General features: G+C 37.9%; 3 protein-coding genes across 4 annotated transcripts; 2 read left to right on the top strand and 1 right to left on the bottom strand.

Annotated features, from left to right (window-relative positions):
• The first annotated feature begins 6,273 nt into the window (after positions 1-6,273).
• On the top strand, positions 6,274-6,882 carry LOC133729842 (uncharacterized mitochondrial protein AtMg01250-like). The gene has a single exon (XM_062157431.1). It carries the CDS (start codon positions 6,274-6,276, stop codon positions 6,880-6,882), a length of 609 nt encoding a protein of 202 aa, XP_062013415.1.
• Positions 6,883-11,743: 4,861 nt separating this feature from the next.
• Positions 11,744-16,211, top strand: LOC133725284 (protein SAWADEE HOMEODOMAIN HOMOLOG 1-like). Of its 2 annotated transcripts, none has more exons than XM_062152495.1 (9): positions 11,744-11,953; positions 12,358-12,443; positions 12,614-12,659; positions 12,749-12,899; positions 13,777-13,825; positions 14,613-14,664; positions 14,891-15,034; positions 15,243-15,362; positions 15,481-16,211. In XM_062152495.1, exons 1-9 carry the CDS (start codon positions 11,861-11,863, stop codon positions 15,616-15,618), a joined length of 879 nt encoding a protein of 292 aa, XP_062008479.1. In that variant the 5' UTR covers positions 11,744-11,860; the 3' UTR covers positions 15,619-16,211. The 2 variants fall into 2 exon arrangements, with proteins under 2 accessions (XP_062008479.1, XP_062008478.1); XM_062152494.1 differs by having other exon boundaries at positions 13,762-13,825.
• Positions 16,212-16,622: 411 nt separating this feature from the next.
• LOC133725281 (casein kinase 1-like protein HD16) lies at positions 16,623-22,864 on the bottom strand. Its single transcript, XM_062152491.1, has 16 exons — positions 22,135-22,864; positions 21,324-21,455; positions 21,146-21,219; positions 20,985-21,054; positions 20,784-20,839; positions 20,153-20,224; positions 19,308-19,402; positions 19,140-19,206; positions 18,897-19,026; positions 18,601-18,819; positions 18,345-18,487; positions 17,990-18,164; positions 17,701-17,791; positions 17,389-17,546; positions 17,089-17,277; positions 16,623-17,006 (listed from the first exon to the last, which is right to left on the bottom strand). Exons 1-16 carry the CDS (start codon positions 22,498-22,500, stop codon positions 16,947-16,949), a joined length of 2,097 nt encoding a protein of 698 aa, XP_062008475.1. The 5' UTR covers positions 22,501-22,864; the 3' UTR covers positions 16,623-16,946.
• Positions 22,865-24,063: the final 1,199 nt, after the last annotated feature.

Below are 24,063 nucleotides of genomic sequence, written 5' to 3'. Positions count from 1 at the left end.
CTGGTTGAACTCCATTCCGGAGTGCATCCAAGACATTGTACAACAGGAGTCCCCTCCTCCTTGATTCAATAAAGTTCAGTTCTGTTGCCTTCAAAATGAGGCAACAATAAGCACGTCTAACACCATATCATTAATTGGTAGACATCCAAGGGGGAGTGTTGTAAATATTATTAATATGTGGTTGTCCACGTATTTACTCATTAATTTTGAAGAAAATTTTCACAGTTTTTCAATAATCTTTCCTTTGTTTTATTGGATACATTGGGAAGTACTATAGCCCATATCACCGTACATATACTAATCAAACACTATAAGAAATTGTTGAAAAAAATTACCTTAAAAAATTGAAGTGGACATTTTTTTTCTCCTCATAATCTTTTTTGTTTTGTTTTTTTTTATTATTAGCTCTGTTTACTAGAGGTTTAGAGGATCGAAACTCAAGGTAGTTGCTATGCTCCGCCCGCTCTCAGGTCATCACACGATATAGAAAAACCATTGAAAACAAGCATGGCAATAAAATATCAAATCCCGTAATTCACAAAGAAGTAATAATAGTCATGCAATATCGAGAGAAGCAAAATTCTAACCGAGAGAATCCCGAGTCACCCTACCTAGAATATAGCATCTTTGACTCCATTTGCTTTCTTAGGCTAACACCATCACATTTTACATTTCGGGTAACAGGAGTCTCTAAATATAAAATTCCAAACTGTAACATTTGACAAATATTGTCAAGTCCATTCAGTTACGGGTTCTTCTCTTCCCTATCGGACCGGCTCACACTCTTCCGAGACCTCTCTTAGAGGAAGAAGAAGAGAGAGAAAAAAAGTGGAATTGAGGGGTATAATAGATATTTTGGACAATTGGGTGAGAAATTGAGAGAAGGAGTATTCTGTTTAATAAAAAAAGTGAGGGACTAAACTGTTTTAAGGAACAAAGTACAAGGAGTAATTATGTAATGACTTGGATTTTCATATTAATTTCGTGTATAGTGCATGAAATTAATGAATGAATGTCCCAGTTGGTACAAATTATGGTTTCGAGGCCTTGTTCTGATGATTAATTGAGAATTAGAAATTATTTCGGACAATTATTTGCTTGAAACGAACGATTCAAAGGTCGACTTTTTATACGTTGAGATCCTATGAAAACTTCATTCACAAAAGTTGTGGAGCACGTCGATACGAATTTGTGCATAAGCGGAACACAAAAATCGGAGTTTGTATGAAGAAGTTATGGCATTCGGAAAAACTTTTCATTTTGGTATAAAGGACGAAACTTTGTAAACATTGCAAAGAAGGACAGGTTTCCAAAATTGGAAACCCGAGCTGCATTTTCTCTCTCCCCGATGGAAATCGCCGCTCACTTTCTTCCGGCGATTTCTTCGCCGTCCGGCCACCTTTGGCCGCGCCACTTGTCCTAATATCTTCGCCTCTTCCTCCTCCACCTTCATGTGGCAGGATCTCCGCCTATCTCAGCCCGTAGAGGCTGCAGCAAGCAATTCTTGATCCTAGCTATAGTGGGAGGTGAACGCCGATTTCTCCCTCCTCCAGCCACTGCAGGTCGAGCCACATACCATTCTAGAACCCCTTGAAGACGCTGATCATGTTCACCAAGTGGTTTGAACATATTTGAAGCGTGGAGAGAGAATTGAAGCAAATCGGAAAATTGGGCAAAAACTCCAATTTTCTTTCTGTTAAGGTAATTTTCGGCTTTTCTGCTTTGATTTAGACTTTGTGCTAGTTGTGAAAGTTGTTGGGCTTGTTGAGAGGAAGATTTTGGCATAGGCCCCGCCGCCCAATTTGGAGGTTGACGGTGGAGGTGCTTTGCGGCGGCTTCCGGCCACTCCAACGACTGTTTCTGTTCCTGATTACGATCTACTCGTCGATATGAGTATTTCAATATACAATACATAAATTTTGGAGATCGTATGAATTTATTAGGATTTTTACCCTTTTTTATTGTCTCTGTTTTCAATCTGAGAAAATCTGGTCGTCCGATCGACTTTTAATTTTGTTATATTGACCGTCGGAGTGTTCCGGAGACATTGGGTGGGGATGAAGTTTCGCCTCAATTGGCGTTACTTTCATAGTTTTGTTCAAACAGGGGTTTCGAACTTTAATTGCTTTGTGTTTCATGTACTGAGTTGAAACCGTATGTGATTAGGTGATTGACAGAGAGTGTTCTATACTTTATCTCGCCTATAAGAGAAGACGCAGCGAAATTTAGAGGTGAGTAAATCTCACATGGTTCGTTTATGAATCGAGTTAAATTATTGTTCAGTTTAATCGCTAAATTGCTAAATTGTTTTCTGGAAATAAAGATTTGTTTTAAATTATATGAACTTAATCGACTACGGTTCATAGGTAAGTAAAATGAGATTTTAAGTATAAAAATGATTTTTCTCGAGTTTTGCAATTTTGGACTATAGTTGGTATTAGTGGTATTCATAAGTGGATAACTACGTATATATATTACGTGGAATATATATCTTGATGGCGTGGCATTGTGTTATGTGTAATAAATTGTGAATTTGTTCGGATTACTATTGTGAGCATCTACTCTTTGCGGGAATACAATATATCATGTAATTGTTGATTTTATTGTATTGAAAGAGTATTTGAGTTTTGAGGTAACATTTTGAGTCGTGTGAGACGTTTTAAATATTTTCAGATCTATGGATCTGGTGTCACAGTGGTGACTAAGGTAAATATATCGGGAGCCACGCCTTTGGCCGGGTGAGTGGTTACGATCAGTTAGAGCTCTAGTTTGTCCGCCATTGTATGTCATGGGAGGTAACACGTGGTTACCTGGACTCACGAATACACGTTTTTAAAAGAGAGTTTCAAGTGGTTTCTTTCTTTTATTGTCCATGAGGGACTTGATTTTCATATTATGGTGTGAGTTGAAATAATATAATTTTATCACTTTAGTGATGTATATTATCCTTATGAGGTAAGGATGTTGAGTTTTGAAAACAAGTCATTTTGTAAGATCGTTTATTTGGAGTTGAATGGTGGTTTCTTGGTTTTAGCGTGAGTTGTTTGAGTTTCCTATTTATTTTCCTTTTTCATTCTATTGTTGATTTTTATGTAATCTCCTGAACTAAACTATATGCAGGGATTACTATGATTTCTTTTGTTGATTTTTAAGTAATCTCCTGAACTAAACCATATGCAGGGATTACTATGATTTCTTTTGTTTGATTTTAATGTGATCTCCTAAACTAAACTATATGCAGGAATTACTATGATTTCTATTTTGGATTGTATGCTTTTCGTTGATTTCCTCAACTAATTTTATGTGCAAGAATCACCGATTTTCATTTAGAATAATTTGGTTGTCACGGTGGTGACTGTTGTTTTCTTTAAAAAGAAAAGGATTTTGATGTTGGAATTAATCTTTATGTTGATTTGTTAGCCTTGAGTCAGAAAGGTGTTTTGTGGTTATTTAAGTTTACTCACACGAGCTTGCAAAGGCTTACCGGGTTTGTTGTTTCAACCCGATGCACTATTCCATGGTGTAGGGGTTATTGTACAGGTCAGAGTAACAATCGTCGAAGCTGAGGTGTTGTTGCTGTCCTAGCTTGGACGTAGAAGTGTACTTTTGGTTAAGTCTTCCGTTGAGTAGTGAGTGTAGTGCGTGTGTTTACTTATTGAATTGTTGTTCAATTTAATTTGTAAACTCTCTGCAATTAAATATGTGACTCTAAAGAACGAATCTGTATTGACATTGTGAGCTCGGTTTGTTTTGTTGCTTAGTTTAAATGAAAAATTTTCTAAGTGTTTACTTGTGCTTGTTAAGTCATCGCATTTCTGATTCAAATTTCTTTATTCGAAATTCGGGGTGTAATAAATCAGCATTTAGTCCTTAAAAATTTGACCAAATTTGTCTCTTTCTTCAGCTAGGTTCTTGGTCAAGGTACACGTTGTCGTTATTCTTCATAGCTTCAACTCTTGTCCAAATGACAGAGCTTTTACCACGTCCTTCATCTGACCACTTCCTTCTCTTTAGTCTCCAATCTAGGTAACCTCAATCCAGTTCCAATTCAAACCAAGCAGAATTCAACAAGTCTTTAACAATTAATGTTGGACGTCTTTTCTAAGGCTAAGGAATTTACCTTCAATGATACATGCTGACAATTATGAAATCCCAAACTTCATTTCAGTTCCAATCTGCAATGACTTGTAAAATCTAGAAACAATGAACTTGGAGTTTTTGAGCACATCAACGTTAGTTTTTTTTTTTTTTCATCCATAAAGATAACTCACTTCTAGGACTCACACCACACAGTTCTGCATTTCAAGCATAACTAGACAAAATTATACGTTCTAAGATGTAAACCAAGGTAGAAAGTAAACTAAAAATGGTTTTTTATCATAGGTGGGGTCTGAACTTTTTCAGACCGGAGATAATGGTACCTAGACTTTCAAAGTGATCAAATAGGTACCTGAACTTTTAAAACCACATCAATAAGGTGCTTCCGTCTATATTTTGTTATCCCTCCGTTAAGTGCAGGGGCAAATCAGACATAACACTATTCATGTGAAACTTTCCAACATATTTTACCTCCAATTATTGTTTCCTGATAAATAATAACGATAATCATTCCAACATCATGTTTTCTTAAATAATTTTTATTGTTCTTCAAAAATTATTGCAATTAATTTTTACAAAGTAAAATTAAGAAATAAAAAAAAGTGATTATACAACAAAGTATTTATTAATCTTTATTATAATACTGTTTTTATATATAAGAATTTGGTATGTCTATTTGTGTTAAGATAATCACTTGGTTGAGTACCGTAATTGTTGTAATTTTATTATTTTATTGTCAGTTAATATGCATGCTTGGCTATTAGGTTCATTATGCTTCATTTTTTCAGAATATTTTGTTGAATAATCACTTTTTTTTTATTTCTTAAATTTACTTTGTAAAAATTAATTACAATTCTAGGCTAATTTTTGAAGAACAATAAAAATTATTCAGGAAAACATGATGCTGGAATGTTAGATATTGTTATTATTTATCGGGAGACAATAATTGGAGGTAAAATATGATGGAAAGTTTCACATGAATAGTGTTGGAGGAAAGAGTAAATTATTTTTGGAGGAAAAATAAGATTCAAAGGATGGAAATGTGTTTATCCACGTCAGATGAGGTTATGATAGTCATTTTAGTGGTTAATTTGAGTGAAATTTTTGATTTACCCATGTACTTAACGGAGGGATAACGGAATATAGACGGAAGCACCTTATTGATGTGGTTTTGGAAGTTCAGGTACCTATTTGATCACTTTGAAAATCCAGGTACCATTTTGTCAGGTCCGAAAAAGTTCAAACCCCACCTATGATAAAAACCCAACTAAAAATGACCCAAATCGCGGCTGCACACAGTGAACAGCGCGGTGGCCGTACAACCCCAAAGCACCGTCAATTTTCTTTTTCTTTTTATTTAAAAATAAATTTCTAAAATTCTGAAATTCATAATAAATAGCTCTAAATCAAAAAATTCTACAAAAACTACTACAGACTCGTCGTGACATGTACTTTATTGTCGAGTCCTCAAATTGGACATTCCCCTTTCAAGAAGTTTCCGGAAAATATATCTCAAACATCCTTAATTATTACCGAGATAATAGAATTAACCACGAAGAACTTCATCTCAACTTCTTAAAATGTTATGGGGTCTCACAGTTTAGCACTTTAGCAGAAGATTGGATAGGAGAAAGATTAGCTAATATATATCCATTAGAATCTTAAATATGTTCAATTTGTTTTGCCGTTTGTTGTTTATTTTTTTATGTCCTATACTGGTTTTCTATTTCATTTTTAAATTTTGATATGATACTTTATCTATCCAGTCCAACTATGTAACCATGGCTCCAAAATGTTAGAAGAAATTAAATTAAGGAAGAAAAAGCAAGAAGAGAGTGTGAAAATGAATCTAAGGAGGATATTTGGTCGAAGAAGCATGGAAAATTAAAAGGTGGGGACAAAACTAAGCTATGGATAAAAGCCCAATTTGAATTAAGCTAAGAGAGAACCTCAGACTTTCGCCCCATTAGCCTCTGTAATAATTCTTATAAGATCTTGTCGAAGCTCCTAGCTAACCGACTGAAGCTGATTCTACCCCATTTGATTACTCAAAACCAGAATGCCTTGGTACCTGAGAGGCAGATACAAGATAATATATTCCTGGCGCATGAGTCCTATCACTCTCTCAAGTTGAAAAGGGAAGGTGATAACAACGAGTCGGGGCTGAAATTGGATATGAATAAAGCTTACGATAGGGTGGAATGGGATTTCCTACAAGCTGCTCTTATAAGATTTGGGTTCAAGAGAAGTTGGGTGAAACTCATTATGGCCTGTGTCACAACCGTATCTTTTTCAATAGTCCTAAACGGAAATCTCGGCAAATTTTTTCATCCTAGCAGAGGCCTTAGACAGGGAGACCCCCTATCCCCCTACCTCTTCCTCATTGTTAGTGAAGTTCTATCCCTTCGTTTGACTAAAGTAGTCAATGATGGCTTTTTAAGGGGGATCAAACTGAGCCGAAGCTGCCCAACATTATCTCATCTCTTCTTTGCAGATGATGCACTCTTTTTCCTAAAGGCTACACTATTGAACTGTTGGCATCTCAACAAGATCTTCCTTGAGTACTGCAATGCCTCAGGTCAACTGATAAACAAGGCAAAGTCTAGCATCTACTTCACCCCAAACACATCCCCTCAAATGGCTTTACTAATGTGTGAACTACTTGATTTTATTGAAGTAGACAACCCGGGAACTTACCTGGGATTACCTACTATCTGGGGTAAATCTAAAAAGGAAGCACTGGTCTATATCAAGGAACGTGTTGACAGGAAGCTAGAGGGTTAGAAGCAGCGCTCTCTATCCTTGGCGGGCAGAGAAGTTCTTATTAAATCAGTGGCAATAGCTATTCCCACTTTATCCCATGGCATGTTTTAAGTTCCCCAAGGACATTTGTGATTATATAAACTCAGCAATGGGGAACTTTTGGTGGGGATCAGATCACTCTAGCCGGAAAATCCATTGGAAAAGTTAGGATTTCCTTGGAACCCCAAAATCGGAGGGGGGAATGGGCTTTAGAGACCTCCATCATTTCAATATGGCTCTTCTAGCTAAGCAATGTTGGAGACTGATTCAGGAACCTAACTCACTATGGGCACAAGTACTCAAGGCCAGGTATTTTCCCGAGTGTAGTTTCCTTGAAGCTACTGAGGGTTATCGGGCATCATGGGGTTGGTCGAGTCTCCTGGAGGCTAGAGATAAAATGTTCGATGGTTTTCACTGGCAAGTCATCAATGGCTGCTCCATTAACATTTGGAGCGACAAGTGGTCCCCCCCCCCCCCCCCCCCCGAACACCGGTACTATACTAACCACTGGTTTACCTCTGGGTAACGCCCCTCTGAGAGTGAATTCGCTGATAGATTAGGAGAATCGCACTTGGCAACTTGATAGTATACTCCATCTCATTCAGCCTTGTGAGGTGAGTAGGATTACTTCTATACCTATTGGGCACGGGGTTGGCTGTGATAGACTGGTTTGGCCTATGAACAAAAATGGCCAATATTTTGTTGGGTCAGGGTACCACTGGCTTCATCAAAAATCATCTACCCCTTATGTTCCTACTACTGGCCCTTCTCACTCAATTGATAAGAAAGTATGGCGAGTTGTATGGAAGATTGATACTCTACCAAAGATTAAACTTTTTCTCTGGAGAGCCCTCAATGAAGCCCTTCCTACAATGTACAATTTGCACAGAAGAAAATTGGCCCGAAATCCTATTTGTCCTATCTGTGGGAATTCTGAAGAAACTATTGAGCATATCCTCCTTCTCTGTCCCTGGGTGGAGCTAATCTAGTTTGGGTCCCCCTAGGCCTCAAGATCAACAAGCAACAAATATCCACCTTTGACCAGTGGTTACTATCCATCACAAACACTATCACCAACAAAAGTGAAAAAAAATGGTTACTGACCTTAACCAGCTTCATCTGTTGGAATAGATGCGCTTTTGTCTATCAGCATAGGCCTCTTCACCCTTTGCTCACCCTCCGCTCCATCACAAATTTGGTCATGGAGTATCTAGCAGCCTCGAGAATACCCCAGATCACTCCGGATACGGCACAGTCCGTGGTTTCTCCCCCAAGTTGGACTCCTCTGCCTCTGAATTATGTGAAGGTGAACACTGACGCTGCTTGGTTGACCCCCAATTCTACTGGCCTGGGAGTCATAATCGGGGATGAGTCTGGGTCTCTCCTGGGGGGATCAGCCATCCCCGCTAACTGTAGCTCGGTGATAATTGCTGAGGCGAATGCTTTGTTGACTGGTGTTAATCAAGCAATCACTTTGAATCTGAAAAATGTGATTTTCGAGTCAGACTCAAAAGAACTCATCACAGATATAAAGAAGCCACGAAGTATGAGGAGTTGGACAACTTATCCGATCATTGACCAAATTCGACGGAGATGTTCTTATTTTGATGATTGTTGTTGGGACTGGATTCCCCGTGAAGTGAATCATGCTGCCCACAATGCAGCCTCACTTGCCATTCGAACGGTGGGTCCACTGCGATGGGCTAGTCAGCCGCCACCATCCTTGACTCTGGTATTGAGGAACAACGGACTTCCATGTCCTCGAGTGGTGGAGTGAAGAATGAGGAAGACGACTGTATGTCTTTCTCTCTTTTGTTTCCCCTTTTTTCCTGCTGCTATTTCCTACCTGGACTTAGTTGGAATCGTTGTTTTCATTGACTAGTTGTATCGGGGTTCTTGTGTTTGCAAGGCCTATTGGGCTCTGCCCTTTTAATGAAGTACTTCATTCTCCAAAAAAAAAAGAGAACCTCAGACTACCCTCTCCCAAAGCAGATCGTCAGCAAAGGTAAAAAAAGGATAATGATTTTCCAAATTCATTTTAGAGGAGTTTTAAATACACACCCCTATTTTCTTAATACACACCTCATACTCAATACACCACCTATTTAATTTTTCATTCTAATATTAGACTAAATACACAAGTCAAATGACCTAAAATACCCTTAATCTCTAAAACCATGAAATATCCTATTATTTGACTATATTAAGATTCTTATTTAATATGATTATTATATATTAGTATATTGAGATTTCATAATTTTCTTTTACATATTTTCTTATATTTTTTGCTGGAAATTTTGGCCTATCCCAACTCCATTACGACATCAATCAATTGGAATTTGAAAATATAAAATTTCGAACATTTGCAAGTCCTTCAAAATTTAAACTTTCAATATGGTCTACAAAGTTTACACTTTCATGCACTACATGTTCAATATGTTACGCAAGATGAAAACTAAAAACTGATAGGAAAAAAAAAACCCAAATGCTTTGCTTTCGTACTCTACTCACTCTCACAACTTACTGGCTACCACCTCTAAAACGACGGTGGATCTCAATGAGATAGCTTTCGAGATCACGTTGAATTGTATTCAATATAAGATGAAAAATACATATCTCAACTGAAGATTGTTGAACGAGGTCTTCAAATTCATGTCCATAGTCGAAATTCAGGTGATGAAGTACATGCGAAGAAAGATGTATTGCAACGTATAGGGTTTAGAAAAAGAGACATAGAAATGCGCGATTCAAATTTTTTTTTCTTCTAAAACATAAATGTCTATTTTGATCTTTTAACCTACTTGTAAAATCTAATTTGAAATATAAAATAATAGAGATGTGTATTAAATAGTTATGGGTGTTTAAAACTTCTCTTCATTTTAGGAGAGGAATTAAAGTAGGCACAAAAAAACAATGGGGAAATTGCCCACTTACCCAATTTTAGCTTAAAAATTGCCCACTTACCCAAACACTCTAAGAGATTACCCACTTACCCAAAACACTCTAAGACTATGTTTGTTTCCCGGAAAGTGGGCATTGGGAAAGGAAATACTTTCCTTTCCTGCGTTTGGGACAGCCAAGGAAGGGAAACACTTTCCCAAAGGAAAGGAAAAAGTGGAGGAAAATGGTTCCTCCCCCCCCCCCCCTCCGGATTCACTTTCCCAAATGAAAGGAAAGAGATTTCCCTAATACCCAATTAAGTATTTTTTAATTCATTTTTATTTATTTTTGGGACAATTTTGCCCTCTCCTTCTTTGTCACTTAGAGAAAGAAGTCATTGGAGACCTTGCTTGACTTCAGTGGCGGACTCCGGCGACTTGTGACCCGACTCCGGCGACCGGTGATCGGACTCCGGCGACCGGTGACCGGAATCCGGAATTCGGCGACCAGTCACAGGAATCCGGCTACCAGACTGGTGACCGGATTCCGGTGTCTGAATTAATTGCCCCCTAATAATACCCAGTAATCATATTATTGCCCCCCAATACTCATATTATTGTCTCCCAATAATCATATTATTGCCTCCACTAATCATATTATTGCCCTTCAGTGAATTGCATAAACTCTCAAAACCAAAATGAATACACTACATGCACAATTGATCAATTTATATGCATATTATTGCCCCCCAATACTCATATTATTACCTCTCAATAATCATATTATTGCCTCGCAATAGACATGTATAACTACTCAATAAAACTTTTTTTCATTCTTCTTTCTTCTTTCCTTATAAGCCTTCTGCCAAATTTACCAAAAAAAAAAAAACTGATTTGGGCACCCATGTCTTCACCAGCCATTTTGCAAAGACTCGGGTTGCAGCTATCAAACTGATAAATCTTGAAAACGGCCAGAACATATTAATCTCGACTCTGGTTGACCATTTTGCCCACAATTCCAGTCATTTTGCAACGACTTCGGTTGACCATTTGCCTTCACACTGATTTGACTCCGATTGCAACGACTCCGGTTGCAGCCCGGACCTGAGATACAATCAAGTTGCGATTTCCGTGATGATCAGTCGCCGGCTAGAGAGACAGAAGCAAATCGAAGACGTACCCGATTCTACTGGCGGTCGTCGACTCCTTCAGAAGGTCCAACCCGGCCTCGCCGAGCTTCTCAGCGACGAGGACCGTCTGCTTGGCGTCGAGCCTGACCGCGGAGAGCACGACAACGAGTTTCGACGCGGCGATGGCGAGAGCCGGCGTCGTGGGCGTCCTGCTGGAGGGATGGAGGGAAGGAGGGAGGGAGGGAGGGAGAGAGAGATCCGGCGTCGTCTGGAGAGAGAGAGAGAGAGAGAGAGAGAGAGAGAGAGAGAGAGAGAGAGAGAGAGAGAGAGAGAGAGAGAGGAAAGAGAGAGAGAGATCAGGTCTGTGGTCAACATATCGCCGGCCGGAGGTGGGAGGGAGGGAGGGAGAGAGGGAGAGATCGATGAGGGGGAGGAGAGAGAAAATAGATCGAAGAGAGAGAGTCTGAGAGAGATGGAGTTTGAGAGGGAGAGAGAGATGTAATTTATTAATTAAAAAAGGGGCAAAACTGTCAATGAATGTTAGATTGGGTAAATGGGGTTAAAAAACTCTTAGTGGAGTAGGTGGACAATTTTTAAGCTGAAAATGAGTAAGTGGTCACGGCCCCAAAAACTGTTGGAGAGGAAATATCCCACATTGGAAAAGTGACAAATAAAATATAACTTATAAGTGGGTGGATCTCACCCAATTGTACCGAGGCCTTTTGTAATTAAAACCCAACACCTAACAGGTGGTTAAGTTTGGACAGTATCGGTACAATGGTAGACCACGGGCCACGCTTGTCGCTGTTTAATAAAAACAATACGCACTGACCCAGAAACCTCCTTCCTTCCTTTGGGAGTTGTGACACGAACCACTGTCATTATTACTCAGAGGGATTCAGTTTTCCACATTAAAAATCTGAGTCAGTCTCACTCTCACTCTCACCGGTCATGAAAGACTCAAAATTAGCAAAGAATCTTCATCAGTCAGAGACAATGGAAAGAAAACCAATGAATTCCCTCTCTGTATTCACCAATTCTGAGGTGTTTCTGCTTTATTTCCCTCAATGGGTCTCTGATTTTACACTTCAATCTGCACCAAATTCCTCTTTTTTTGCTTTAAATTCAGCTGCTTTATGGGTTTCTTTAACTGGGTTATTTTCTGTATGATGCTTGGTGTTAAATTTTTGCTTCTTATGGCAATTTAGTTTTGTATTACAACATTTTGACCTTTTAACTTCCATTGATGTGGGTTAAAGAGGAACATGGAACTGAAATTGTCTTGCTTGATTTTGGGTTGGAACAAACACAAGGCATTAGTCAAAGAAGTAATCTTTCTTTTTTCCTTGGCAAGAAGCAAAGACAATCAATTGTTCAAGTCCAGGGATTATTAACTGATATGTTTCAAATTCTGCACAAGATTTTGACTGTATATTTCTCTTTGTCAGATTATGAAAATGGAGAATATTTTCAAGGAGACACCACAACAATCACTTTCTCAGGAGTTTTTCCAAAATCTTGCAACAAATTTCAGGTGAATTCCTTTTCAGTGATGCAACGAAGTGTAGTGTTAATTTGTGATAGTCATTTGTTAGATTCAATCTCACCAAAAAAAGGAGAGAATAAGTAGTAGAATTTTTAGAGTTAAATGTTCTCAAATTACATATCTTCTGTAAAGTTATTTACCATGCTCTGTCCTTTCAGCTGCCAACCAAGCCGTGTTGGAAAATCGGATATAACAAGGCAACAGGTTTTTGCTTCATCTAATGATCTAAATTTTATCTTTTATAGTCTGCAGCCTGTTGTAAGCAATGGTATCATACTCATATTCTATTCCAGGTGGAAGGTTGGTTCCAGAGTAAACGAAAAGAGATTCAAGCCAAAGGCACTTCGTCATCTGGTGCCTTTGATTGGGTTGTTGAATCCCATGAAGATCTTTCAGATTTGACTATGTTCAGCAATGCACCTGACAATTCTCAGAAGCCAAAAGGTTATCTTTTTCACTTTTTGTCAGTATCGAAGAAGCTGTTCAAAAATGTGTCGCATTACGTTTGAATTCAATGAATTCTCCATGTGTTATCAAACTGAATTTTGACGTGTTGTGATGCACATCTATGTTAGCATCAAACATAAATATTCTTAAATGGTGCAAATTTCTTCTAAATCAGAATTCTTCAGCTTGAATCCTTTGCAAAACATTGTAGCAAGTCAGTGCTACCTTGGACGATAAGGAAAGTAGGCGTGTTAAGAGCTTTGTCGTTCTTGACAATGGATCAATTTGTGATACTGAACATAGAAAAACAACATCTAGAACATACAGTTTTCACAACATAATTAATTCAAACTGGCTGTGTGTCCACATGATACTAAATTCAGGAAGAGAAACCATACTTTCTCTTAAGATAGATCCTCAAAAGCCATTCATTTGTAACTTCTTTTGTAGAGCTATCTAGGCATCCGATATTAAAACCCATTTGTAACTTCTCTTTCGTGCTCAGCATTACATGGACTTTCGCTTCTTGTAATTAGTTACATGAGATATCTTGTTATATCTATTTTATTTTCACTATTTTTTCATGCTTTTTATCTCTGTGCTGAGGGTGCCTTTTTTCCAGACTTTTTGGTTCATTGTTTCTGTACCTTCTTTACATGGAAACTCTCTAGGATAGTATCTACAGGCAGGGTCTTCTGTACTATCTCATTTTGTTGCATCTAATGCTTACAATGTCCACAGGTCATGATCTAGGTGGAATAATATGGTTTGACTAGTGGTATAGTGGCTTTGGAAATCTTCCATACATCTATGAGTTCAGTAGTATTTTAAAAAACTTATGATTGTAACTTTAATACAGATCCATGCGTCACAGATCTTTCAGAGTTGGCATTTGAAGCAAAATCATCGAAAGACGGTGCATGGTAAGAATGTATCCAAGAAATGTAGAAGGTTGTGTTATTAAGTAATATATCTGCATACTAAATATTTGAAAACTAAAATTAAATTTTATATGTACACTTTTGTTTATTCAGTTGCATGAATATTCCCTATTCAATAGGAGTAAAATTTGTTATATACTAATGGCATTGAAAGCATATATGAGGGTAGCAAAAAGAGCTTCAGGGCCCACACACAAAAACTTGTACATGTGCCCATGCACCCACAAGCGTACTTGTGGTTGTGTCGATATATTATTCACATGACTGTATATGGTAGGTCAAGAGCCCCATTGTTCTGTTTCACCTCATCCCCGAAATCTTAGATACATAACGGCTGTATTTATTATAAATAGTCTTTTCTGTTGCATATTAAATCTCCTGTAGCTTGTTTACTTCAACTGTTCTGTGGGATTTCCCTGCCGAAGTGATGTTGCATGTTAGAAGAACTCTTCTGCGTGAAAGAATAGAATATAAAACTGAAAAGATCTTAAAGTGGATATAGTCATCATGCAGTGCAATCAAACACTGGTCTGCAAGAAATTCTGGAGTAATTCAATTGATTGTATGTTAATAGTTTACTATTTAGGATTAAAGTGTGAAGTTACCTTGTAAGTTTAGTGCAATGTGCTTTGGGGAAAGGAAAGAAAAAAAGGAACAGTACTGCCAAGAAAGAAAACAGTGTGAAAGCCTTGTACATCTCTACAGTTTCACAGCATTTCTAATTCAAATTGGACTGGAAACCATAGCTAACCAATCTCTTGCTTTCCAGGTATGATGTTGCTTCTTTCCTCTCCTACAGAGTTGTCAGTTCAGGAGAACTAGTAAGATTCACTCGTATCGTTATAATCATTATCCTTATACTCCCCATTTGGGTGAAAGAGTACTTCTCAGCTTACATCTTTTTTCGTTAGTGTTTTGTGAGAACAGTGCAATGGGTTCTTTCATCAAGTCTAGTTCTCGTCGTTACTTTTTGATACACTTCTGTTTCTTTTTCATTTCAGCTAGTAATTTATTTCTAAAGGAGTTCAATGTTGTTATATGGTACAGGAAGTTCGAGTTCGTTATGCTGGATTTGGTAGGGAGGAGGATGAATGGGTAAATGTGAGAAGAGCAGTGCGTGACAGATCTATTCCTCTAGAAGAGTCCGAGTGTCATAAGGTCAAGGTTGGGGATCTTGTCCTATGCTTCCAGGTAGTCTTTTACTTTATTTCTTTGGAACCTTCCCGTAATTTACATTGACAAAAGGTATCAGAGTTCAGGCTATTGTAGAAGGCATATTCTGGCTTGTGAAAACCTGTTCAAGACCAAGATATAGTAGAAGGCATATTCTGGATTGTGTAAACCTCTCCAATGATTATTATTACTGTCTTCTCTTTCAGCTTTAACACCCTATGTACAGGAACGAGAAGATGAAGCTGTCTACTGTGATGCCCATGTTCTGGAAATCCAGAGGAGCCTACATGACCAAACAGGCTGCAGGTGTATTTTTGTTGTTCGCTTCGACCATGATAAAAGCAAGGTAAATCTGTGAGAAGTTAAGTTTTCAACTCTCCCCACGCATGTTTGTGCATAATGGAACAATTTGAAGTCCATTTTATCTCTCTAATGCTGCTGATTTTTCTATGCACTAATACCAGGAACAAGTTTCGTTGGGAAGGTTATGTTGCAGGCCTTCACAATACACTTCTTCAGCCATTGTTAAACCCAATCAGGACATCAATACTAAGCAGGAGATAAATAGAGACAAGGACGTGAAGTTTTCTTTTCTTTATTGAAATGTGGCACCGCAGATGTCAGTAAAAGTTCTTGAGAGTTCAATCCTCAGCATCAGAATCAGTTTTTTTCAGCAATAGTTTTCTTCCTTGGCCATGCAAAGCAGGGTACTTACAAACACTTGAGCTTATTACAGTTAATGATTAACCAGTAAAAATTCTTGAAAAATATGTCAGTAGGGTAGGGGGAAGCTAGAACTTGCGATTTATACTGACAAATAACAAGTTGGTGCTCTCTGCGGAATTCATAATAAGGAATGTGGATTATAGATTAGGGTGTGAATTTCATTCTCCAAAATTAATTTTTGTACTTCACCATTTATCCCAAGGTCTTTGAGTAGGGCTGTCAATTCTGACACGACCCGATTACACGACTCGAAACCCGCACGAAATAAAGCGGGTTGAAACCGCAAGATTAAAAAGCTGGTCGGCCGTGGGTCAACCCGCCATGATCCATTTAATAAATGGGTAGGTCACGGGTCAACCCGCCAACACGAAGTGAACCGGTATAACCGTATAACCCAATTATGCTGTACTTATTCTTGAAATTTTGGACATTAGGAGTATTTGATTATAAGATTAAACAATTTGAAATATTTTTCTTTATAATTATTGGATTTAATTATTTATGAATTATATATAATTATTTATATTCTTAGTCTTGTGGAATTTTTAGCGAATTTAATCAATTTATGCATTTTTTTAGTTAAATTGGTCGTATTGTTAACCTTTAAATGAGTCATTTTGTCTAACACTACACGACCTATTTATTAAATGGGTTAAGCGGGTTGGAAACGGGTAACCCGTTTAATAAATAGGTTGGGTTTGAGTTTGTCTCTTGCGACACGACAAATACCTTGACCCGACACGAACTCAACCCGACACGACCTATTGACAGCCCTATCTTTACTGCTTTTTTTTTTTTTTTTTTTTTCTTTAGTTATTTTTCTATGAGTAAAGAAAATGCAATGGAGACGATTTTTTATAAACAACCTACAACACCGAAGTAGTTAGACTGTAGGCCATGGTATATTAAATGGTATCAAATTGTTTTGTTCAGAATTGGCTAAAGAGTAAAACATATGTTCCTTGTTGGAAGAAAATGACCTTTTAATTAATCATTGACATAAAGACGGTTTCCACAGACCCTGACATAGACAAATAGGTTTTCCTAGAGTTCTATACTTTAATTACACAACTAAGGCTTCTTGTCTTCAAAATTTTCTTGATGGAGGGTATAAATCTCCCAGGTTGGAACAGATAATTTGGAACAGCCATCTGAACGATACTCGCAGTGGTGTCTGCAGCATCCCTAAGAAAAGTCGCGGCCCTTATGATACTGTTCGTCCATAACAAATAGATGCAATATAAAGGTTCTTCGCCCACTTCTCCTGTAAGTTGCAGTGTATTAAAAGATGTTTCACAGCAAAAACTGGGAAGAAGAAAGTGGAAAATATTATGACAGTAAGTTACCTTGACATGTGTACTTGGAAAAGCAGAAGTACGAAGCGTCTCCTGGGTTTCATCTTGAGGCTTCTTCCTTGGCACGCTGAGAACAAAAGCGGCCTGATCCCATGTTGCTGCAGTTGCAGTTATACGATATCCAGAATCCCAGCGCCGATGTATTCCTTCACTAGGATAAAGGAAATCTAGTTCAACAACCTGAAAACAAAATATTGGGCCTGTTACATGCCTACTACAAAATCAAAAGTGCATTGCATCATAGGCAATTTGGAGAAATGAGTCGGAAAAGATTTTTGAAGTCAAAATTACTTGGTCTGAATAATTAGCACCCCGAGACATAACAATGGCCCATCTACTTCCTGCAGTGGCCATTGACGTAACAAAAAAGTCCTCTTTCCACTTTTTGTTAATCCACTTAAATGGAAATGTATCGCTGACTTTGTATGACTGCTGCGTAAAAGTTGTACCTGAACACAATCAACTGACAACATTTATCCAGAATTCACAACTGGAAAAAAAAAAAAAAAAAAAACTAACAAACAAAAGAAGAAAACACACAAAACAGAAAACAAAAGAATTTTCTGGATCAAAGATGTTCATGAATAAAACCAAAATACTAACCCTTGGACATTACTACTAATGAACTCCCATTAGTAGCTCCGGCTAATGCACTGATGTAATAGCTTTTCTCCCACTGTTCCATTATCCATTCCTTCAAGCACATCAAAAAGTTAATCCAGACGTTAGTTAAAATACACATTCCAAATAACGAAACATGAAGTAATTTTTATGCAACATCTCCTCCTGTATACTATAAAATGATAAAATCAAAGTACAGACTCCAGTAAAAATAAGTCATTATGCCAAAGATGACTATTACTTCAGGTTTCCTGAAAGCGTAAGCATGTACCTTGTGAAGACAAGTCGGAGCAAGTTCATAAACTTGGGAAGTGAAACCAGTGCCTGCATCCATAATCAAGGCCCACAAATTTTGAGAAGAAGCCACACTGCTTATATATAACCCATCCTCATTCCCTTTCTCAATATGCTGTGCAAGCCTTGTATCAGCCACATTATAGTGATACCTAGAGCAACATGAAAATTAAAAACTTAAAAAAATAAAAACAAAAAATCTAACATAAAGAGAACGAAGATGACTACAAGATTACAGAAACAGAAAACATGATAAAATAGGGTGAATTTTGAGAAATGTGCCCAAAATAATAAGTACATAAGCAGGTTCACTGCTCAAGTTATAGAAATACCTTTGCTTCATCGGTCTCCGAGCATTATAAACACTGATCCATTGTGTTGCTGGCATACCCATTCTAATTCTCTTCTTTGGTTGTTCATCATCCTCCTCCTCCATTGTCAATCTTCCTCTCTTATGACCAACCAGATTAATAAGCTTCAAAAGATATGAAGCAAATATTAGACACACCAATCTTTCCATGAAATATTAAGTACATATACCATGCTCAAGGGTAAACCATCAACAGAAAATTAGAAGATTATATGTACCTTCTGTGCACCCTCTGTGTTTATTGGCCTGATATCAGGATTTGGACTTACAGTCCCATCAAATAGTGATATATATTTTGCATAATTAGGTTCTTCATCAAACTTCAAGTTCACCACATGTTCAACAAATTGTCTAAAAGGGAGTGGACAGAAAGAACACAAGGTCTCTGGAGACGTTGCCATCTTCTTCTTGCAGACAAGGAATCCTTTATTCTCTCCCTGAAAACACCTTCATGTTACAAACTTTTAAGGCAAATATGATGGTATCTATTCCGGCTAAGAAACAAAGGACAAACCTGGTATCCTTGCCAGGGGAGGCGACCACGGAGAAGGAACACAAGGGTATAAGCTAGAGACTCAAGATCATCTCTCCTACTACTCGTTCTCCCTAAATGAGCATGCACACTAGCGTAACGTACTGTTCCTCTGTCACACCATAAAAGATAATTAAGTAAGAAGCAGAGAGCTTAAAATTAGGAAGTGATGGTAAAAGAAAGCAGCTTTAAATTTTATAAAAGATTAGGGAACATTGCTTATACCTGAAAACATCTGGCCTTTGGTCATAATCAACATGCTGACCGGTTGAACTATCTCGCCATTTAGTTGCTGATTAGCCAAAACAACGTATAAGATATAAATTATTAACTACCATGCTGCTTAACATTAATAAAAAAAATAATTATAAAAAAAGGAGATCAAAGAAGTACCTAGTCCAAGATCAACTAAAAATAGCTTTTTCTCATCAGGAGTCCCAGGAGTACCAAGTAGAAAGTTTTCAGGCTTTACATCTCCATGTACATACCTGACAAAGAAGTAGCAAATAAGTTAAAACACATTTATCATGGCTTTGAAGAATCTCAGTAGTGTCTAGATTATATTAAGGCAGACAAACACAAATAAGGTGAATATTCCCCAAAACTATGTCAGTTGCCCCTCAACCAAGTTATAGTGGTTGCATCCTAATTTGTGCAATGTCAAATTTTCAGCACTCCAAATACTCTGAACTGTCCAGAAATTTAAGAATAACACCTTTCAATGTCTTGAGTAACAATAAATGGTAAGATGTAGACGAAACATGAGAAATTCATTCTGTGGCTTTGCATTGTTGGAAACCCAATATACATAATATGAATGTCCAGATAGCAGAGCATAGATATACTACTTCCATATACCACCGACATATAAACTTCAGTTTGAGGAATCAATCACAGACATAATATTGTACTTCTGGCATATACTCATACATAACTTCAGTTAAAGGAATCAATCATATAAGCGTAAGTTGTAATTCTGTCATCCCTAAAGCTCAGTTGAAGGAATCGGACACATAGACAGAAGTTCTATGAAGTTTATTTTGTCTTAGCTTGTTTCTGATCATATTGTAAATCTAAAAAAGTCTCCCAACAAGGAAAAAAAAAACTAAACTTCATGCTATAAAACAAAATTAGATAAAAAGCAGGGTTAGAAATTGTGTGTGTGTGTGTGAGAGAGAGAGAGAGAGATGGACAATGACAACAAATATGAGGCAGCGATTGGTAACTGAAAGTCATACCCTCGAGAATGCATCTTCTCCAATATTGATATTGCTTCAATGGCAATACACGCAACCATTTCAATGGCCATTCTGAAAGTAACAGGATAACTCAATTATGAAATTGAAAATGAATGAAAGCAAATATATATATATATATATATATATATATATATATATATATACACAACCTTGCTCAAGTGCGGATATCCGCACCTACGCAAAAAGGTACGGATTTCCATATTTGACCCACTTTTCAATCATATTTTCACATCTTAACCGTTCAGTTTTTAAGTTCTAATATATAGATCATCTCTACAAAATTTCAGCCAAATTGATGATCGTTAAGGCATTCAAACTGCAATTTACGCGAACGAACCGAATCTGTCGAACCGGAACCGTTCGTGTTTATAATGGTAAATTGCAGTTTTGAATGCCTTAACAATCATCAATTTGGCTGAAAATTTGTAGAGATGATCTATACATTAGGACCTAAAAACTGAACGGTTAAGATGTGAAAATATGATCGAAAAGTGGATAAAAACTGGAAATCCGTACCTAAGAAAAACTGCGGACGTCCGCAGTGGAGAAGCTCTGTGTGTGTGTGTATATATATATATAATATGTATAATAAAAAGTTTTTCAGACTTACGTTTGATTGCCATTATTCCAAACATCCCACAAGCTTGGCCCCAACATGTCCATCACCTGCAGCATAAAACTTCAGTCAAAAAAGTATCCCTCAACAAGACGACATTGTGTGTGTGTGTGATACTCACACACACACTTCCAAAACATTAAGATCTAGCCACAAAAACTCCAAAAACCCATAAGCCAAGGAAAGACTGCATACCATAATATAATACTCGCCTTGCTTGCCTTTATAGTGTACCCGCGGCACACCATGGCTGCCGCCAAGAGTGCTGAACAAGTAACACAAATGTCAAAATGAATTTACAAATACAATCAAAGTATAAAGACAGAAAATACAATAAGAAATAGGAGCATGCTCACTCATAAACTTTCCACTCCTGTGGGGGTCCATAATTGCACCCTTTACTATTTTTGTGCTCGAGTTTTAAGGCCACCTGAGAAACAGAGATAAAAGCAAGTGTCTAAGCAAGAGAGCGAAAATTAAAAGCAGAAGCGAGAAACCAAAACTCAACAATCAAAAACTACCGCATTACTATACCTCAACAGCTCCTGGTCCAGTTCTCTCATTCGTATTTATAGCAGAAACACGCCGACCGACATACACTTGTCCGAAGCCACCCTTACCCAGCTTTCTATCTAATCTGTAGACAGGGGAACCACCAACAGTAACCTGCAATAACAAATTTAGGTATCGTTATTATAAAAATTAATTAATCTTCTTAATATATACATTGTGAGATGGCTAAAAACTAACAGAAGTAAGGACTATATGCAGCATGGTGTTCATACAAACAAATGTCAGGACATTAAACAAATGCTGAATGTACCATGCCCAACTAAAGCCTTTGTCTTACAAAATAGCTGAACAGAAGCAATATGCAACTGGGAATAAAATCATACATTGTTACCTATATATCACTTGTATCAACAAACAGAATGCCACATATTTGGCCAATATGCTACTTGTTCCCAAAACAATTTTGAAGGAATAACCATGATCTCCTCGAAGACGCATGAAATGGAAAGAGGATCCTAGCCCCTAAGAATAGACAACTCTAGATAAAGTACACTACCACATTCTCACTACCAACAATACAACCATCCTAAAAATGCACTTTTCATGTATTAGTCCCTAATTCGAACCCCCATAGTATCAGTCTGGCTTTACCCCGCCACCTATAACAGCATAACCATCAATAACCTCAAACCTCTTAGATTATACCCAGTAGAACAACACTTACCCCACACTGTAAAAACATATAAAAATGCAGACAAATACAATCAAATTCAAAATCAACAGCTACAAACAGAAAAGATCCCATTTTTAATTTCACGAAAAGAGAACAAACCTTCTCAGGAAGAGGAGCAGTGCTGCCTTCTTCTTCAGCCTTGGCATTACTCCTAACGCCGCCACTACCACTGTCATTCATCTTCTTCTCTTTCACTTCCTCCTTCTCAACGACCCTCTTTTTCTCCGCCTTAACGACTACCTTCTTCTCCTCACCGGCCGCCGCCGCAGCCGCCGCCTTCCGATTCTTTTCCTCCTTCACCTGATTATTATTGTTGTTGTTATTATTATTATTCGGCAGTGCCGCCGCCGCCGCCGCCGCTCGCCTTCGCCTTGTTCTGGTGGCAATGGCCTCTCCGGCGTCGATCGGATTCGTAACCTCCTGCTTTTTAGCTGCTCCACGGCCCCTTCCACGCAGTACCGGCATCGTTCATCCTCCGATTCTCATCCTCCGTCCGGCTCCGACGAGTTCACCACCGCGCCGCCGCCAATCGCTGAGAAACACGCAATGCGGCAAGAACGATCAAAGCGTCGCCGTATCGGTCTTCAACGTCGACGTCTGGCTTGTACAATCCGTACAAATTTCGAGCCTTGAGCCTTCAATCCCCAATCGACGAGACACTGTGTGATTGTCGACGGCGAATTAGGGTTTCGAATGGATCAGAAAAAACGAGGTTCAGGGGAAGAAGAAGAAGAAGAAGAAGAAGAAGGGCTTCGACTACTTCCAGAGAGACGCAGAGAGAGAGAGAGAGAGGAGAGAGAAGACGGACGATAATTAATTTATGATTAAATTTTTTATTTGTGTATATGGAAAAGAAATAAAATATAAAGAAACAAAGAAGGAAGAGGAATTTGGGAAAGTTATAATTTATTTTCTTTATTTTTTTAATTTCTTTTCCGTCGGTTATTTTGAAACGTTGATGTGGATGGAAATGGACGGTGTGATTGATGAGAAGAGGGTGAAATGACGAAAGTGGGGCTAAGGAGTTGGGATATTTGCTTGGCCACGTAGGCTGGGTGCTTGGGCTGGCTGTAACGTATGTGTGAGTGTGTGTGCTGGTGCCTCTGATTTTGTGCCAGATGATTCTTGGGTCGGGTTTTTTTTTTGGGCCTAGGGTCATTCTGATTGGTAATTTCCACTGTGAGACGTTGACTTGAATATAGAAGAGAAGCAGTCGTTGACTGATTGGGTGGATGAAGTGACAGTTTGTACTTGTTTTTTTTTTTTTCTTTTGAGAATTGGTTTTTTTTTTTTTAAAGAAGATTGTTTTTTACTAATGGCTAACTCTCGAAAGAAAATACAACAGATATAAGTATGGTAGATGACTATTATGGAGAATTGGTTTGTACTCGGTTATTCTCCTTTAAAAAAAATAATAAATAAAAGGGGAGGAGGCTCAAACTCACCTCAAGTGTGTGTGAGCCACACTCACTACTCTTCAGATTTCCACGTGGATGGAGAATGACCCACAGAAAATTTGATCTTTTTATTTCCTTTCTTTAACCCTCTTAAATTAAAAATTTAAAAACTCTTATGTTTTTATGTCATTTCAGAAGAAGGAAGCACAAAATTGAAGAATGTCATCACATAAATTTTTAGGAAAAAAGTAGCAATTCATAGCATATAGAGGCATATAGATACGAGTACCCCCACCTAGTATCACAACACTAGGAATCCTTACCACACCACTTGGTGGTAACCAAAACATCTCATGGATTTTCCTCCATGTACAACATGCACAACAATTCTGCAAAACTACAGTACCACACCCCGACTACATAAGAGTCAAGAATCCTATTATCACAATAGTATCTGCATCACAACTCAATAAGTGTCATACCATCTCAAAACACGAAATCACAATAAGGTCTAGCCTTGATCAACCCATACATAACTCATCCCATGGCATAGCCATGCAATCAAGGTTGTGGAGAATTTCTACTGTCACAACGATGAAAGATGCATCACGCATATACCACACGCGCTAAT

This window comes from Rosa rugosa, chromosome 1 (assembly GCF_958449725.1).
Source record: "Rosa rugosa chromosome 1, drRosRugo1.1, whole genome shotgun sequence".
In the NCBI taxonomy this organism is placed as follows: Eukaryota; Viridiplantae; Streptophyta; class Magnoliopsida; order Rosales; family Rosaceae; genus Rosa; species Rosa rugosa.
Note: the sequence above shows the minus strand (reverse complement) of the source record. Positions and strands in the feature narration are given on the sequence as shown.